This window comes from Lepisosteus oculatus, chromosome 11 (genome assembly GCF_040954835.1).
Source record: "Lepisosteus oculatus isolate fLepOcu1 chromosome 11, fLepOcu1.hap2, whole genome shotgun sequence".
In the NCBI taxonomy this organism is placed as follows: Eukaryota; Metazoa; Chordata; class Actinopteri; order Semionotiformes; family Lepisosteidae; genus Lepisosteus; species Lepisosteus oculatus.
The window spans coordinates 23,273,801-23,290,553 of NC_090706.1; the positions used below are offsets into that span (position 1 = coordinate 23,273,801).

Genomic DNA, 16,753 nt, shown 5'->3' on the forward strand with positions numbered 1-16,753 from the left:
AACAGGAAATCAATGTCAATGCCGCTTTTCTGGATGCTAATTCTCAGTGATACTATCCACTAATTCTCAGTGATATTATCCACTATCAGTTATGTCAATTTGTCAATATGAAGAGCAGAGACAACTTACTGTATTTATACAAAGTATGCAGTGTCACAGCTACAGAAGCATTACCCAATTTCAAGATTTTAATTAATTACATCTTCATTTTAATATTATACTTGTCATGTATTTCTTAAATGACAATTAACCAGATAAATATATTTCTACCTTGTGTAACTGTTGATACTGTAAGTGTATTTCAAGATATTTTTTTTCTGAAGTACAAACAAACATCAATGTGCAAATTAACATGTCTGAATGTACTGCATGACCTTAACAGTTTTTGGAATTATGGGTTCTGTACGTCTCTAGACAGGTTCCAGGCAAATACTCTAGATGAAAAAACATACTTATTTATGATCTATTTAATTAATTTCATTGCCACTTTTATTATCATTATGATGGGATTTTCACACATTTAATTGTAAGACATTTCAATTCAATTTCAATTAAAAAGGTATGAATGGAATATCAGACCATATTTCCTGCTCCCACACCAACAACAAGGATACTGCTGACACGAAGCGTTCTTTCAGGACCCTATGCAGACAGCACTATCCGGAGAGAAGTGAGGAAAACACATGGAAAAGAGCATGCAAAGGGGCTGGAAGGAAAAAAGGGGGCGTGCCAACAGTGCGCTGGTGTTCAGGGGGGTGTGTCCAAGGCAAACAAATCCAAGGGAGTCCGTAGCAAATCCAAGAAAGTAGCAATTGTCCAACACCGGGTGACAAACAAACAAAGACAAACAAAGTTAAAAGCCAGAGTGGGATCCGGTGAAAGGTTGGGGGAATAAAAGGGGGGTAATGGGACCAGACGGTCCCATTACCCCCAGAAGGTCAGGACGCCGTTGTGAGGCTCCTGGACTCGCGGATAGGCAGGCTTCCGGTCGTCCATCTTCCAAACCTGAGCCCAGATTGGCAGGAATGCCTGGCTTTTATAGTACGGGGGGCAGGAACCGGAGGCAGGTGCAGGACATAAACATTAAACCAGGAAGGGCTGCAGCCTCCTTAAGAGTAGGGGTTTACGAGCGTGACAATTGCCTTGATTGTGGAGTTGAGAATGGTGAAGGACTGTTTGTGTGGACAATGCTCACAAGCAATGGTCTTGGTATCCATTTTAAATTCCTAGAGCTGGTGCATTGTGGGAATTGGAGTTTGTCCTCCAATCACATTTTCATCATAAACTTTATTTGAAAAATTTCCAAAACTAAAAGTTGACAATTTTCACTGTGATATTTTCTGTGAAAGTCAACAGTTTCACTAACCATCTGTGATATTTTCTGTAGGATTGCCTCATATTGTAATTAGCATATTAATAATTAGCATTCATAATTTAGAGGACAGGCTACTCTCACCTTCTTTCAATATACAACACGACTATTTGCTCCTGCACAAACTGATACGGCTAGTGCAGAGCTACAATAATTTAATTGAATGGAGTACAAACTTGAAGTTGTCAACAAATCAATGTTTATAGTGGATATAATATAATAATATTACAACTGGAGGGTTACGAAACTGGTGAAAATCAGGAACTGACCAAGCAGTTTAGTCATTCAGATAAATAATTATTCATAACCCCTGACTTGTAAGGGTTTTCTAGCAATCTACCCAAGCGGCTAGTATAATTAGAGACATGTGAATTCTTTGTTCTCTGGCACAGCTTTGTTGAGAGGAGTAACAATCCAGACACAGTTGGTTAACAAATATTTGTTTCAGTGACAAAACACAAACTACATGACACATAACATACAACACATGTACACTTAATGTACTTACTTTATGTACAGTATTTACAAACAAGGCATTTCAGAGGCCTAACATTCTGGTCACCCAGAAAACCCCAGACTGCTATTAAGCATTAAACTCTACAGAGGCCATACATGAGATGAGCTGCCTTCTAACTAAATAGAATGCAACCTGCAGTTAAAATTCTCTCTTTGCTACCCGGACGCTACAAAATATTGATAAATATCTTTATCAATAAAATGCACCCTAAGCAGGACAGATGTTTCTAACAGATGTTTCTAACTGAGGTATCTTTTACCCAGGAAACCCAAGTTTCCTAAAACAAGGAATAGCACATTCTCTCTAACAAGGTTCAAATACTTAGCTCCAGTCAGGTTTGGTTTGGATGATCAAGAAGTAGGGGCTCCTGCCTGGCACAAGTCCCCATTCCTCCGGACTCCTCTCTCTTCTCCCTGCTTCTCCTTGTTTCTTCCTCCCTTTCCTCTGTGCTCTTCATGTGATCTTGTATTGTGTGTGTTTGTCCTGCTCATTGCCAATCATTAATTCACAACATTCCTAGGTATACTAAGGTAAACTTTGCAATTGTTTCTGCTCAAGGGACCCCCAGGCCTCAGCAAACATCCTCTGTCCTTTGAAGTTAGAAGTGTTTACTCTTCCAAGTGTCACAAACGTTATCTAAAATCTAAGAGACACTTCTCAGTCACCTAAAACTGTAACAATAAATAATGTAAAATAAATAAAACATCAACAAAAACCAAACCAAAGAAAGCATGTTTCGATTATATTTTTAATCAGTAGGTCCTGTTGATCATAATGATAGCGTCAACTTTTCATATTAAGCAAAAGTGGCTTAAAATAAATAAAAGACCCCACTTCTTACTTTGAAACAAAAAAAACTGATAGGAATGTGATTCCTTTACAGTAAGTGCTATTTGAATGTGATCATTTTTTTATCAGTGGCTTTCATTTAGAATGATATTTTTAACATAAATACCAATATTTTTCTTTGCTTTATAAGTCTAATTGCTAGTCCAAATAAAAGGAAGGTTCAAAGATGGTTTTTAAATATACTCTAAATAAAGGACTTTCCTGGTAAAGGATGTAATTGGTTTTCTTCCAATTACAGGTAGCCTTCACAGGAATCTCAATACTGCATGTGCATTATGTTTCGATAACATACAGTAAAAGACATTGAGTATCACATGTTTCTTGCTGGAAATGGAAGTGGTGTATGCTGCAGTATGATTCAAGATGAAAGTGCTTATGAGAAACCTTGACATGTGGTCGGTCACTCAGGAACACATGGACACTCAGGGAGTTTCACTCATAGTACCACAAATACTGACAGTAAAACAGTAACTAGCATGCAAATTGTTTGTAATCAGGGCCCTACTGGACTTCTGTTCTGTGGCTCTTTGTCTTGAGAATAATATCACCTAAGTATAGTAGTTTAGCAGATTGTACATTATTACACATAACTGAATAGTCTTTTTAATAAACTTTCTTTTAATAAATTAGGTTTGCAGAAGAATGAATGGTGATATATGGACAGTGCTATCTGTGGACTTTAGTCTTCTACACTCTCAGCAGCAGGGCTGTGTACAATACAATAAGGTTACAATAACAATTGTGTATAACATTATGAAGATGTCACTGTAGTGACATGAAAAAACAACCCAGGACAAGTTAGAAGAGCAACACATATTGCACCAGCTAAAATGAAATGAAAAGATCCAAAACAGTACATACAGTAGACATGTACATCCAGCAGCAATGAAGATATACTTTTGGCACAGTAGCCCTTTCCTTCAGTGAACAGGAGCAACATGCAAATCATACATCTAGCCTGAGAGTCAAGGACACAGCAAAGAATGCAGCTGGAGTTTTAATTATTTATTAAGGTGACCAGCTACTGTGCAAAAACCTAGGTTCTGTGCACACTTCTTAAAATGGATCTACAGGATGTGGCCTGGGGATTGAATTTGCTGTGACACTGAATCATACTTATATTCAACTGAAGCGGCGCTGTGTGTAACAGTACAATGCTTTCAGGCACTGCTCCCACAGAACTTTTCAACTTTGATTCATTTATTTAGCTTTTACTTATATTGGAAATAAATGTATCCGTACAGACAAAAGTGAGAACTATAAAGTTAATATATTCTTTGATATACAAACAAGAAACAGGAGAACAGGAAAATGAAAATTATATAGAGTAGATAACCCCTTTTCTGTTGCTCTTAGATTCCTTAAAGATCAAACAGTGCTGGATTACACATTTCAAAGTCCTAGACTTCCAACAACATTGTGCCTCAAGGAGTCAGACTTGCCTTATGTAATCATTGGAAGTGCCAAATGTTATGACTGTCTGATTCAAAATCCCTTCAGACTAAATGTACAAATTTTCATTTCATTTGTTGCAGTCCTTCCAGTTTATTTAAATAAGAAATCAATTTTTACTGACCTCCCCATTTTTATAGACCCAATAAATCAAAATGATACTAAACCATAAATATACAATAAAATTATTAATCAAATAACCAGAATGTTTACAAAAGGATTACAAAATACCTAATCTGAAAGTCATATCTAATGGTCATTTACTGTACAGTTAAATTTTTTGAATATGTGTGTGAAAAGAGAAAACATAGTACACATTGGAAAAAAAATCTGCTCATGAGCACATTTGCTACCTTAGCTTTTCTGTCTCAGCACATACTATAACAGTTTATGAATTGACAGCATATTGTCCTTGGGTCCAAAATCAGTTTATCAGTTTGCTTTTCACTATTTTGTTTCATATGATTGAAAAGTCAAACTAACACAAAAACATTGTGTATTATATTTTATCCAAATACTACATCACCTCCTGTTGGAATTTAGCCATAAGATCTTAATGCAAATAACACAAAATGTCTTCAGAAAACCTATTTTTTAGAATCATAAAATTAAAATCAGCTATTTTACCAGATTGTTTAACAGTGTCACCCTTTGCTATTTGATGTGCCTCTTTACAACCTGAGACATTCAGAACTTGTCCATGAATTGATTTGCCTAGAAATGTCTGGTATTAAAAAAATAACTTTCCCTTCCAAAAAACTCATGGCACACATTGCATCACTTAGCCACTAGCATACACGTTGTTTGTATTAATCAGGACTCCATTGGGCTCCTGTACTGCAGGTCTTTGCTCACATACTGTACAGTAAACCTATGAGGATCTGTAGAGACAAACCCTCTGTAAGCTTATTTTAGCCTCCAACTATCAACCATTTTAACCCAGGTATTTGCCCAGATGCCATCTACAACTGTCAAACATCTGCCTGTTATATGGTCTAAAAGTTGAGAGGTCTCCCACGCATCTGGTTCTCTTGATCCAAATTTGGCTTGGTAGAGGATAGTGATGCTCAGTCAAACAGCTTGCTTAAAGTTTGAGACTATTTCATAATAAATTCTATTCAGGTGCTCTGTCATCATCATAATATCTCACTTGTTGTTTTAACACTTTTTAAAAAGAATTCTGGGTACTGCATCCAGTAAAGCAGATTCAAATAGTGTTGAACAACTGAAGTTGTTAGAAATCAAGACACAAACCTTGGAATGTGAAACTTCATGGTTACCATGAACCCATGCCCATGGGTGTGTCACAATGGGAAAAGAAGAATTTCCATGACTAGGGTGTTCCCAGGTATCCTTGGTGTAAGAAGGTTGTGATTTCCACACTATTAAAAGGTTCCTTCAAATGCCACAATTTTCAAAACAAGTAGATGGTTTATCTTTTTCTAACTGCTTAATCCAATTAAGGATCCCAGGGAGCTAGAGTCTATCCCAGCAAGCAAAAGGCACAAGGCACTGTACACCCTGGACAGGATCCCAGAGCAGGCACACACTCATACCTAGTGCTAATTCTTCCAGAAGTCAATGAACCTGCCAGCATGTTTTTGGAAAGTGGATGGAAACCAGAGCGCCTGGAGGAAACCCACATGAATATGAGGAAAACGCACAAACCTCACAAAGCTACCTGTTGCACGTCAGGTTGGAATTCAAGCTGGGGTCCCAGTGCTGCAAGGCAACATTGTTAACCACTGCACAATCATGCCGCCCATGACTCTAACTTTCTTACATAAAATAATACTACCATATGTGATTAGGTATGTTTTTAAAGTGTTGTAGTCCATGGATACATAAAGAATAGCAAAAGTGCCTTTTATTTTTTTTAGATCAATAAAGAAAATAGTCATGTTTCTCAGTGCTTTTGAGTGGATAGCCTTTTCAAGCACCAGGTACTGTACATGGCCTGACTTGATGTGTACAGAATATATAATGAGATCCTAAACTTCTCTTTGGACACAGCAGTCCAATTCTGGATACAGGATGACCACAATCCAGCAGGCTTCATACAGTAGGTCTCTTAAAATCACACACATTGTAAAATCTGGGAGTAGTTGATAAAACAAGCATCAGTTACAACAATAATTATTAGAGGTGGGCAGTGAAGAGTTGAGATGGAATGAAAACCTGCAGACACAGGAGGCCTCCATGGTGAGGACTGAACACCCCTGATTTAGAAAGATTGAAAGCTGCTGAAAGAGGGATTACTTAATAGACAGAATACTCATTCATCTTGACTCACTTTATACCTTACTTTTACCAATTTAGATAAATAATTATTCAAAACATAATTTAGGGTAAACATGGCGATTGTTTCCTTTTTGATATCCATGAGTTAACCTCAAAGTGTTAGTTGATGTTATTATATAGGAGTGGAGTTCTGTGGTGGCTAATACTGTAGCTGTTTCACATGTAAGCAATAGGTGAAATATGAGAAAAGAAAATATGAAATTGGTGTTGCCCTGAATTATTTCCAGAGACATGAAATCCTGCTTAGCTCTGATTACTGTACAATCAGAATCGGAAGTCTGCTGTTTAAACAGTATAATCAGACTTGGGAATGGAGTTTTTTGTCTAATGGAATTCCCTGTCTTTAGAGTTAAGTACATGGGTAACCCGTTCCAAATCTATTTCTAATCAGATTTGACAGTCATTTATTCTGGCTTTGCATGATTGGCATATCTCAGTTTTATTGCATCAGTCATAAGGCCACGGACAATGTGTTATATATAGTGTTAATGTGACAATACCCGTACGTTTAAAGATGATGAACTACATATACTGTATAATGCTTGGATATCAGCAAAGGAATATAAATCAAATGACTTTGAGAAAAACAATCAAATTTGTAGTATATAATAGAGCTGTATGCAAACTATTGAATAAATAAAAACAATAAAAATAGATGTAAGATATACACAATGAGAAGTAAAAATGTATGATTTACCATAATTAATAGCTTTCATCTACTGGCTTCTGCCACTTTCTTTTCCACTAAATGGCCTCCATGTAGGCTTTACTGGTGTGGCTTGCCTTCAGGAGACTGTTTTTTTTTTTCAGAAGTGAATCGATTAGACTGCTAACATGTAATTTTTACTTCTTATTAAAATCTTTTTTTAAAAAACAGTTACAGAAACTGCTTATTGGACAATCTCTGTCTTAATGACAGATATGTGGTTTGACTATTGATGGAAACAATGTGCAAATGCTCTTGGATTCACTCTTGTTGCAAATTGCAGTCAGGGAGTGAGCAGCCAGAATTGCCCTGAGATGACCCTTTCCAAAATATTTTTAAATAAATGTGCATAAGCTGTATTTCTACCTCTCTGTTTATATTTGTAATTCGCACATTTTGTAAGCAAATTATATCATTCGACTTCAAGTGTGTATTATTTTCTCATATTGGCTAGACAGTAGGAAGTCCAAAATATTCGAGGATCTACAGCATTTGCACTATACATTAGTCCAAGTGAAAGTATCTCTCTTGTCTTAACACAATCTACTACAATCTTACCGGACTTTATATCAAAATTAGACAAATCCAACAACAAATTACGAGTAAAAATGCAGAAATTTGCGTTATGTATACTTTTTTTAAATTATTAGGACAATTCCCTTTAAATCACCGACTGTGACTACAACGAATGAAGTAAAAAAAATAAAGACGTCGATTAACTATCTTGCTGAAGGCACAATTCCCAGAAAAAAGTGACGATGGCAGTATCATTTGCTCTTTCGGACATAGGGAGCGCTCTTGGACCGGTTCTTTAGTCTTGCTCGTTTGCTCAGGAGCTGAGATGTACAAACTTTATGCAAGCAATGCAGAACAGAGTTCTCCAGAGCGCTGTCAGAAGAAAAGGAATGCGAAAAGCTGTGTCCTGCAAAGAATGGTAATTATGTAACAATGTAAAAAAAAACTTTCTTGATAACCCCTCCCATTCAAGAAATCGTACTCTCCCATTTCCATACTTCTGTGGAGTTGTCTGTGATCTGTCAATCAGAATGACTTCACTTTCAGCACGCCCTGTGTTTTCAATGGTATTCTCCCAACCTCTCCGCTTCCCTGCTTTGCTGACTGAGAGTGAGTGTGTATGTGTGTGTGGAGACTCTGGTGTAATCAGAAACATAGGCAAGGGAGAGAGCGCGCGTTCTCTCCCGGTGCACTTTGCAGTTAGTTGCAGACAGATATTGTTGGTGTGGCGGATCGCTGGTTGCGGGGAACTTTAACACACTGGATCCCAAACTCCGTCTCTTTCTCGTGTGCAGTTCGGAGCTGCCATGGATCGTGCGCCTGGAATTGCATTCTTAATGCTTTTGTCATTCTTTCTGCACACGAACGGCCTTTATATCGCCAATAGTATAGGTACGTGGGACTGTTTATCTGTTTGCAGTTTGTATTAAGTCTTACACACTATGCCTACCTGCATCTTTTCTCCTGTAACACCCCATCTGTCATTATTTGCTTTCGGTTCTTCCTTAGTGTAAACTTTTGGCTCGTTTGGTTTTCTTTTTTTCTTCATTTTTTCATGGTTTGAGGACTCAAGAAGACCTACATTCCGTGCCATGTCATCAGTGGTATTTATTGCGAAGTGCGCATTTTTCCCCATCCTTGAGCAAGAGCATATGGAGCAAAATACTTTGTGCGAGTGACAGTGTTTTTAATAGAATTTGCAAAGAAGAATAAAAGCTTGAGTAATGGGACAGGATAGTTTCATTTGTCAAGCTTGTGATGAGAGCGATTGATTTGTCACAAAACTGTAGAGTCTCATCGTAATGATAAGAAATTATACTTCGGGTTCACTAGGCTGTTTCATGATCTTGGGTTTCTGCACGCACTTTTGAATACTATTAGTTGTTGTTATGTTATCAATGTGCATAGAATAGAAAGATACGCCTATAACGTATATAAAATGATGCGTATAATGTAATATAACAGAAATAAAAATTGCACGATTATTAAAATGCTGTTAGAAATAATATCACTGGATTTGCATTACACTGTGCGCTTGCCCTGTTTTCACAAATGTAGCGAGTACACCCCTGCTAACAGTGAGAACTAGCACGTAGTGTAACAGTTTGCTATTTCTTCAAGATGAACTTGATCAGATAGCTGCTAATTATAATGGCAGTAACATCTGAAGGAAAATATAGTCTTCGAAGTGTTTCTTTGATTAACAGCTTTTAAAAAGCTTTACATTTACAATTATGATCTTGTCGTCTTTGAAAAAAATAAGGAAAATTAAAAACTATACAGTGTACATCACGTATATGTCTGCATTTGGAAACTAATACATACAGTAGCACTAAAGGCTGCATTGTGCCTTAGAATGTTTGATTTGCTTAATGTGACATTTAAAATACGTGTTGTATCTTAAACAACTGCAGAAGAGCTCATGTTACACCACCCTTCCTCCTCCTCCTCCTCCTAATAATAATAATAATAATAATAATAATAATAATAATAAAAATAATAATAAATCTTTGAAGTGCTAAGATTCTTATTAATCTGTGTGAAAGCAAAGCTAAGTACAGGGTAAGTTGTGAAAATAGGCTGCAGGAACTGGTTTTTCTGTGCTTCAGGAGGAATGTGTGGACACCTTTAGCACGTGCATGCACAGGTGGCTAACATCTTTGGATGGGAGTGGGAAAGCTATGTCTGTCACCTCACCAGTTGCTCAGTGAGTGGGAAAGCCAGTATTATTCTGCATGTAAGCACCCAAGCAACACTTTGATCATACTGGTTTTCTGTATGCTGCTGACCTTGGAACTCCTGGAATAGTAAAAAAATGTAAAAGTTTCTTTTTAATATTTTTAGTGCAAAGCTTTTCAATTAAAATCCTACAGTGAACTAGAGATAATTTGGTTGCATGCAGACACACAGACAAAAGTAGTGAAATATTTCCAGTACTTAGTCCAAATTATGTCAGTTTGTGACAGTATGACATAAGTATAAGTACAGAACTCCATATGTTCACATAAAATAATGGCTTCTTGGGGTTTTTCTGCACAAAAATGTAGTTTTTGCTCCCTCCTAGTGAGGTTTATGGGAATCAGTTTTTGACATCTTATTGTGAAGCTGCTTACTTGAGTAGGCATTTCCTATCATTCACATGTTTTGAGGGATAATTACATCAATACATTAGAGGCAATTGAATGCATTTGCTAAAAAAAACCTTAAAAATGCTCCAGTACTCCGTTTTTGTGTAGTTGCGGGTATGTTTTTTTTTTCAAAACACCAAAAGAAAGTAGTTTTGGTCCACGTTTTAAGGCATTTTTGATAGGTGGTGTGCAGAGATTTTGTAACACTAGACTGATTTTAAACTTAACTAGATGAGGTTTTTCTACGAACTACACACCAACACAGCAGACAGTCTAACAGCTGTGGTCAGCAGTTCCCTTTTACCTTGAGGACAAGTAGAAAAAAATTAAACACAGAGTGCAAAAGCAACTAAAAATATTTTTGAGTCTACTCAAGCTATTCCCTTCTTTGCAGAGTCCCTTCAGGAGGTACTTGGGGAGTACGGAGTGGTCACTCCAGTCAGTACGGATGCAGAAGGACGGTTCTTGTCCCACACTTTGTCAGAAGGTTATGGACGGAGACGCTGGAGGAGGGATTCCAACGAGGGCCCTAAAGAGATGCTTTTCTACAACGTGACTGTCTTTGGAAAGGAGTTTCACCTGCGGCTCAGGCTGAACTCACGGCTGGTGGCACCAGGAGCAAAGATCGAATGGCAGGAGGATAGTAACATGACGCGTTCGGAGCCTTTACTGGGGGATTGCCTTTATGTTGGAGACGTCACAGACATGGAGGGGGCTTCTGTTGCCATAAGCAACTGTGATGGCCTGGTACGTATAACCAGCCAAACTCACCTTAAAAAATGTCCTGCTGTACCTCATCATAAATGCTTTTATTTGTTTGGTTTTTCTTCTTTGTTTTCTCTTCCCTGTTCTTGTTAACAGAAATGTACAGCTGACTGCAGCTGGAAACATTCAATCGCTTGAAATTAGGAGGGCCCAAATTGCTTTTGTTGATTAATTTCAGAAAACAAAGGTACTGTATAGGATCCTTACTCTACAAAATCTAAACATAAACATTTGTTCTTAAATCTATTGATGCCTTGAGGGTTTGAAATGGGTTGCAGATTTGGAAATGTTTAGTATTTCTTTGTTCTTTTTTCCTTTTATTTTTGGAAACCGCACATTATATCGAAGCCACCTTATATGATCATTTTTGCCATATTAGCTATGTAGGGATCACCTTTTTTAATACACATTTTTAGAAGTTATTTGCGTTTCTTCACTTTAAGTGAAGAGACTCTACTTTCTACCAAAATGTAAAAAAATATATTTTATCTTTTTTACTGTACATGGTCATATGAACATGTTTATTGGCAGTTGGGCATAGGGAATTTTAAGATCATTTATATAAATTAATAAATGGTAAACCTCTTAAACATGGAATTGATTAAGCCCTTTGTTGTTAAAATTCCTGAGTTGAGTAAAAATATTTTAAAATGAAATAAAATGAATTTCAGTGTTATTGATTCAGTTGTAAAAAATAGCTTTGTAATTTCAGAAGGCATGTACAGTAGGTGACACTGAAGAGTAAAATCATTAGTGATTTGGACATTAGTGATTCTGGAGGCTTTTAATAGGGATTATTACATGTTGGAATAGAAAGATAGGTAGAAGAGCTTCATATTCTGATGAAACCTGAATTAGAGGAACAATCCTTTCTGGGCGATGATGTCATGAAATCAGTTTAAGGCTTGCTTATTTGCATTATATTTGTCCCTACCTAGCTGCTTGGATTAATTATCTATCCAGTGTGAAATTGGTGCTGCTGTGGTATATAAAAAGAAGCTGTTCCTGATATACAGCCAGCCAAGCTGGAAATGTTGATGTAAGTAAAAGAAGGAACAGTCAATCCACTGGCACATTAATTAGAAAACTATTTATTATTTAAACGAAACAACTGTAACCTTTAAAATGCGCTTGAAAATTACACCAGCCAGATCAAAGGCGGGATGGTTGCCAAATATCTGTGTCTAAAAGCAGATTCCTCCCTTTGGCTTATTTCCACAGCAAGTGCTGTAGAAATGAATGATACCATGAGTAAATTGCATTCTTGTGAAGTGGCTTCTGGCTCATTGCTTGTTTAAGGACAAATCGAAGTAACAGAGGAGTTTAGCAAATTAAAGAGTAGACCGCCCATGGGTGATGTGTTTTTTATATATATCCAATGGGATAGACCTAAAACGAAACTCTCCAGGGACTGAATCTAAAGTGACAGCCTGAATTAGTCCAACAACAAGACACAACAGTGGGAGTTTTTTAAAAACAAAATGGGATGGGGGAGGCTAGACAATTGAGAACTTAGTTTTAGTGGTGGCATTTTTTTATGTGACAAGCAGAGCATTCACATGTTCAGAAGTAAATCAACATCTGTAAACGATCATAGGAATACATTACAGAATCAACACACACTTAATTCATACAAGTAAAATTTGTGAGATAATAAAGGTTTTTGTTCGTAAATTTAAAAAGGAAAAGGAAACTGAAAAAAAAACATGTTTATTTGTAAATCATACCAGGCATCACAGGGTTTAAAACAACAATTAAACAAGTTTTGCCATTCTATGAAGAACATTGTGCCTTTAATTTTACAGGGAAGATTTAATGTTACTTATAAATCCAGAGAAATTGTGGCCATTGTTACACTTCACCTACACTTCATTGATGTAGGGAAGAGACAGAGAACTAAGGTGCCCCTTGTTTTAAAGTATGTATAATTAATTAAACCTGGGAAACGCAGTTACAGTATGTTGCTACCTGCACATTAAATCCAGGTTACATGCTCTGATGTTGTGTTTTTAGAAAGCATACTTACCCCATTCAGCACATTAGTGGAAGGCTTTCCACTTTTCAAGTTCATTTAAAGTGAAAAAATATACAATACTATATTGTATACTATAATCTAGTAGCCTAGATTACACTAAATAACTAAAAGAACACAAAATAAAGAATAAGAGTTATTCTTTGAACATATTGTAGTTGATTTTCTCACTGTGTTGTTATGCACTCTCCTGTTTGAATTAATTAAGAACAAGCTGTGAATTAAGGATAGGATAAATATTGACAAATTCTGATATATAACATGAAAGGTATTCATTTTAAATCTTAACTTACAATTTGGTCTTGATGCCTGTGCAGTGTTGCTCTTTATCTCTTTCTGTACATCCATTATCACTTTGGTTAATTAAAAAAGTAAAATTTATTTCTTTGCCAGACACACACAAAAAAACTGTTTGAATAAGATAATGACTTGCAGTCTTACTGGAACCTGAGGAACTGAAGTGTTCTGCTAGCAGGAAAATTAACAAGACATTACTGCTAACCGTACAGGTGCTAAAATTACATCTTCTTCGAGCTGACAGTTTTTCTTAAGCAGTTTTTATTCTCCACTTTTATGTTTTGTCCCAATAAGAAAAAATATAAAAATACTTTTTTCAGAGCTTTTGGTACAGTATACTGTATCTTCATGTAGTAAATGAAGAGAAGCAGATTGGAAAAATACACTTTAGATTTTCACAGGGTATATACTGTAGCATAGACATCTCTGAGGTAGTCTAGAAAGGTATGTGATTTTTTGTTTTTCTGCTTTTTCCAGGAATGCTTTAAAATAATATGAACTAAATAAGATAATAAGAAAAACAATAGATGCATTATAAATCACAGTATCAGCTTAAGGACAACAGGCAAGAGGATGCAGTACTGGAAAAACAGCAATTCAGAGGAATAATAACCCATTTCATTCCCTATCCATTATTCCCATCCCACTGCTGTGTCCTTTTGTCACCTCTGCAGAAAAAGCCTCTATCTGCTTAGGTGGCAAATTGCCTGCATCCTTAAACACCATCTTTCAGCCGCACATCAGCTCAAATAACTTATGCAGCAAGTATTGTTTCAAGTCCTAAAGATGTACACATAGCTTGTCAAAAAAAAAATTCCGGACTTCACCCTGCGCGCAGATCTTTTTGTCTTATGTGCAAGAGAATGCAGAGTGAATGGTGTTAACGGAGGAATTGTTTGGTGCTGCATCATCCTCGCTGCCTGTCCTCTGAAATTATTTCATGCTTTGCAAGCTCCTTGTGCCATTCTCTATGCCTTACTCCAGTCGCCCTCCCCCCTAAAAAAAACCACCTTCCATTAAAGAAAACAGCTGGTTACATTGTATACTACTTTGTGAAACTCATCCAAGGACATGAAGTAGCCTTCTGCAAAGAGGCACCCTTCTAATATCAGAAGGTGCAAACTCTCAAAAGCCCATAATGACAGGGGTGTAAATTAACTGATGCAGCACAATGAAATTTGATAAGAGTCTCACTTTGAACCACAGCTGGAAAGTGCAGGGCTGTGTTTAGCGGTCTTCTCTCCATCCCAGGTGTTGTCATCTGTCTGTCAGTCATGCCTCTCTCCTGGAATTTCTAGGAAACCATTCCTTATTATTCTTCCTGTTGAGAAGCATCTGAACACACCAGGCCCTAGTCTAAGGCCCTGTCACAAAGTATCATTTTATTCAGTATTTCACTCATTCCCTCCTGGAATCCAAGAAAATGAAAAAGAGAACAGACTTTCAAAGTACTGTACAGGATCCAGGTAGGAACTGAAACTCTTGATGATATTATTTTTCACTTCCACAATTCCGACTGGTGTTCTGGAAAATTTTAACTAAAACACAGCTTGCTGGCAAGGTACATAATCAAGAATCCGATTGAGTAAAGGTGGGAGCCAATGGGTTTTTGATAAAACAGATTTATAAATGTTGTATGGAAAGAAAATATGTTTTTCATGTCGTTACAGACGTTAACCCTTGCTCTCAATCTCAATTCTCAAAAGTATGCAGCTGTGTAGATTTTAAATAATTGAAAAAGAAACCAATTTGGAAATATATTTTTTTCTGGCAGAAAATTTAAGTGAATTGTGTGCCAGTTATTTGTGAAATTTTAATATTGGATATTGGCCTAGCACATCACTAAAAACTGAGTGACAAAAGGCTTGATAGGGAAATTGATTAGTTTTAAAAATGTGAAAGTGGACAAAAAAATATGTATGGCAAGTAAAACCAAATGACATTGTTTCTTTTTTGGCCCTCTAGTCAAATTCCAAAGAAACTTTAGAGAAAGTGAATTAGGTATTCAGATTGAAACCAACAGCCATTTGGGACTGATCTTGGAAAGCTAAAAAGTAATATTTAAGACAGCTGCCGTTTTTAAGACTCAGGCCAAATGTAGGAACCAGAAGAATAATATATCTTGCATTAAAGCGGTGTAACAACATTCCCACCGTACTTTGCAGAACACTATAAGGTCTTCATTGACAGTAGTGTTTTAGCTTTAGTTTGTGCTGGGACACAAGTGGATTTGGTTTTTGCTTCCATTTTATTTTATTTTGAATTTGGGGATGAAACTGAACACAGATAGCTATTGGAGAACCAGGAAAGATGGCAGACAGGATGGTTTCTGCTAAAGTATTTTCATTCCTTCTGTGGAATAAATCTTCATATAGAGCAAGTCTAGGCAATCCCTTACAAGGACTGTGGAAATGAAAATCCAGGTGCAGGTTCTTTTTTTCTAAGTTATATGATGCACACACATCTTTTCCAATGAATAGTAGAATGGTAGAGGTTGTTGTTTTCTAATTCATTCTGATTTAACAAATCACATGTGCCCCATTGAGAGGAAGGCATTGGAAGAAGGTTTTCTACCCGTTGTACTGTGAACATGTCCTATCTTCTTTATTGTTGTGATTCTCACTGCTACTAATTTGAGTTTTCTTAACAGCTGTGACATAAATAAGAGATTGTCATGGGCCACCAATCATCGTGCCAGAGTCTTTTTCCTCAAGCATTTTTGTGACATAGCAGAAATCTTTCTCAGAATGCAAGCAGTAAAAAACATTTTACTGTATGTTCCAAGCCACTTTTTATCAATTTTTATCTTTCTCTCTGGATCACTGATGGGGCAGTGATGTGGTCTACAGGTACTGTATGAATGGGTGTTTTAACTACTGACAGTAGACCACTTACACTTTGTTGACAGACACTGTAATATCCCTTCCTCGTTGAGTTCAAAATTTGAAACTCACAACTGGCAAACCACTGAAGCTAAGCAGGTGTGAGCCTGGTTAGTACCTGGATGCGAGACCTCCTGGAAAAAACTAAGGTTGCTGCTGGAAGAGGTATTAGAGGGGCCAGTAGGGGGCGCTCACTCCGCAGCCTGTGTAGGTCCTAATGCCCCAGTATAGTGACGGTGACACTGTACTGTAAAAGGGCACCGTCCTTTGGATGAGACGTAAAACCAAGTACCTGACTCTCTGTAGTCATTAAAAATCCCAGGGCATTTTTCAAAAAGAGTAGGCGTGCTACCCTGGCCAAAATTTCCCATTGGCCTTTATCAATCATGGCCTCTTAATAATCCCCATCTATAAATTGGCTTCTTTACTCTGGGCTC

General features: G+C 37.0%; 1 protein-coding gene across 2 annotated transcripts in view; it reads left to right on the forward strand.

Annotated features, from left to right (window-relative positions):
• The first annotated feature begins 8,274 nt into the window (after nucleotides 1–8,274).
• Nucleotides 8,275–16,753, forward strand: part of adamts2a (ADAM metallopeptidase with thrombospondin type 1 motif, 2a) — a 189,621-nt gene continuing 181,142 nt past the window's right edge. Inside the window, exons 1-2 of one of the 2 annotated variants that reach the window (XM_015349607.2) lie at nucleotides 8,275–8,604; nucleotides 10,735–11,087. In XM_015349607.2, the coding sequence (XP_015205093.2) occupies nucleotides 8,520–8,604; nucleotides 10,735–11,087 (438 nt within the window). In that variant the 5' untranslated portion in view covers nucleotides 8,275–8,519. The remainder of the gene's footprint in view (nucleotides 8,605–10,734; nucleotides 11,088–16,753) is intronic. The other variant, XM_015349608.2, reaches the window with a different exon arrangement.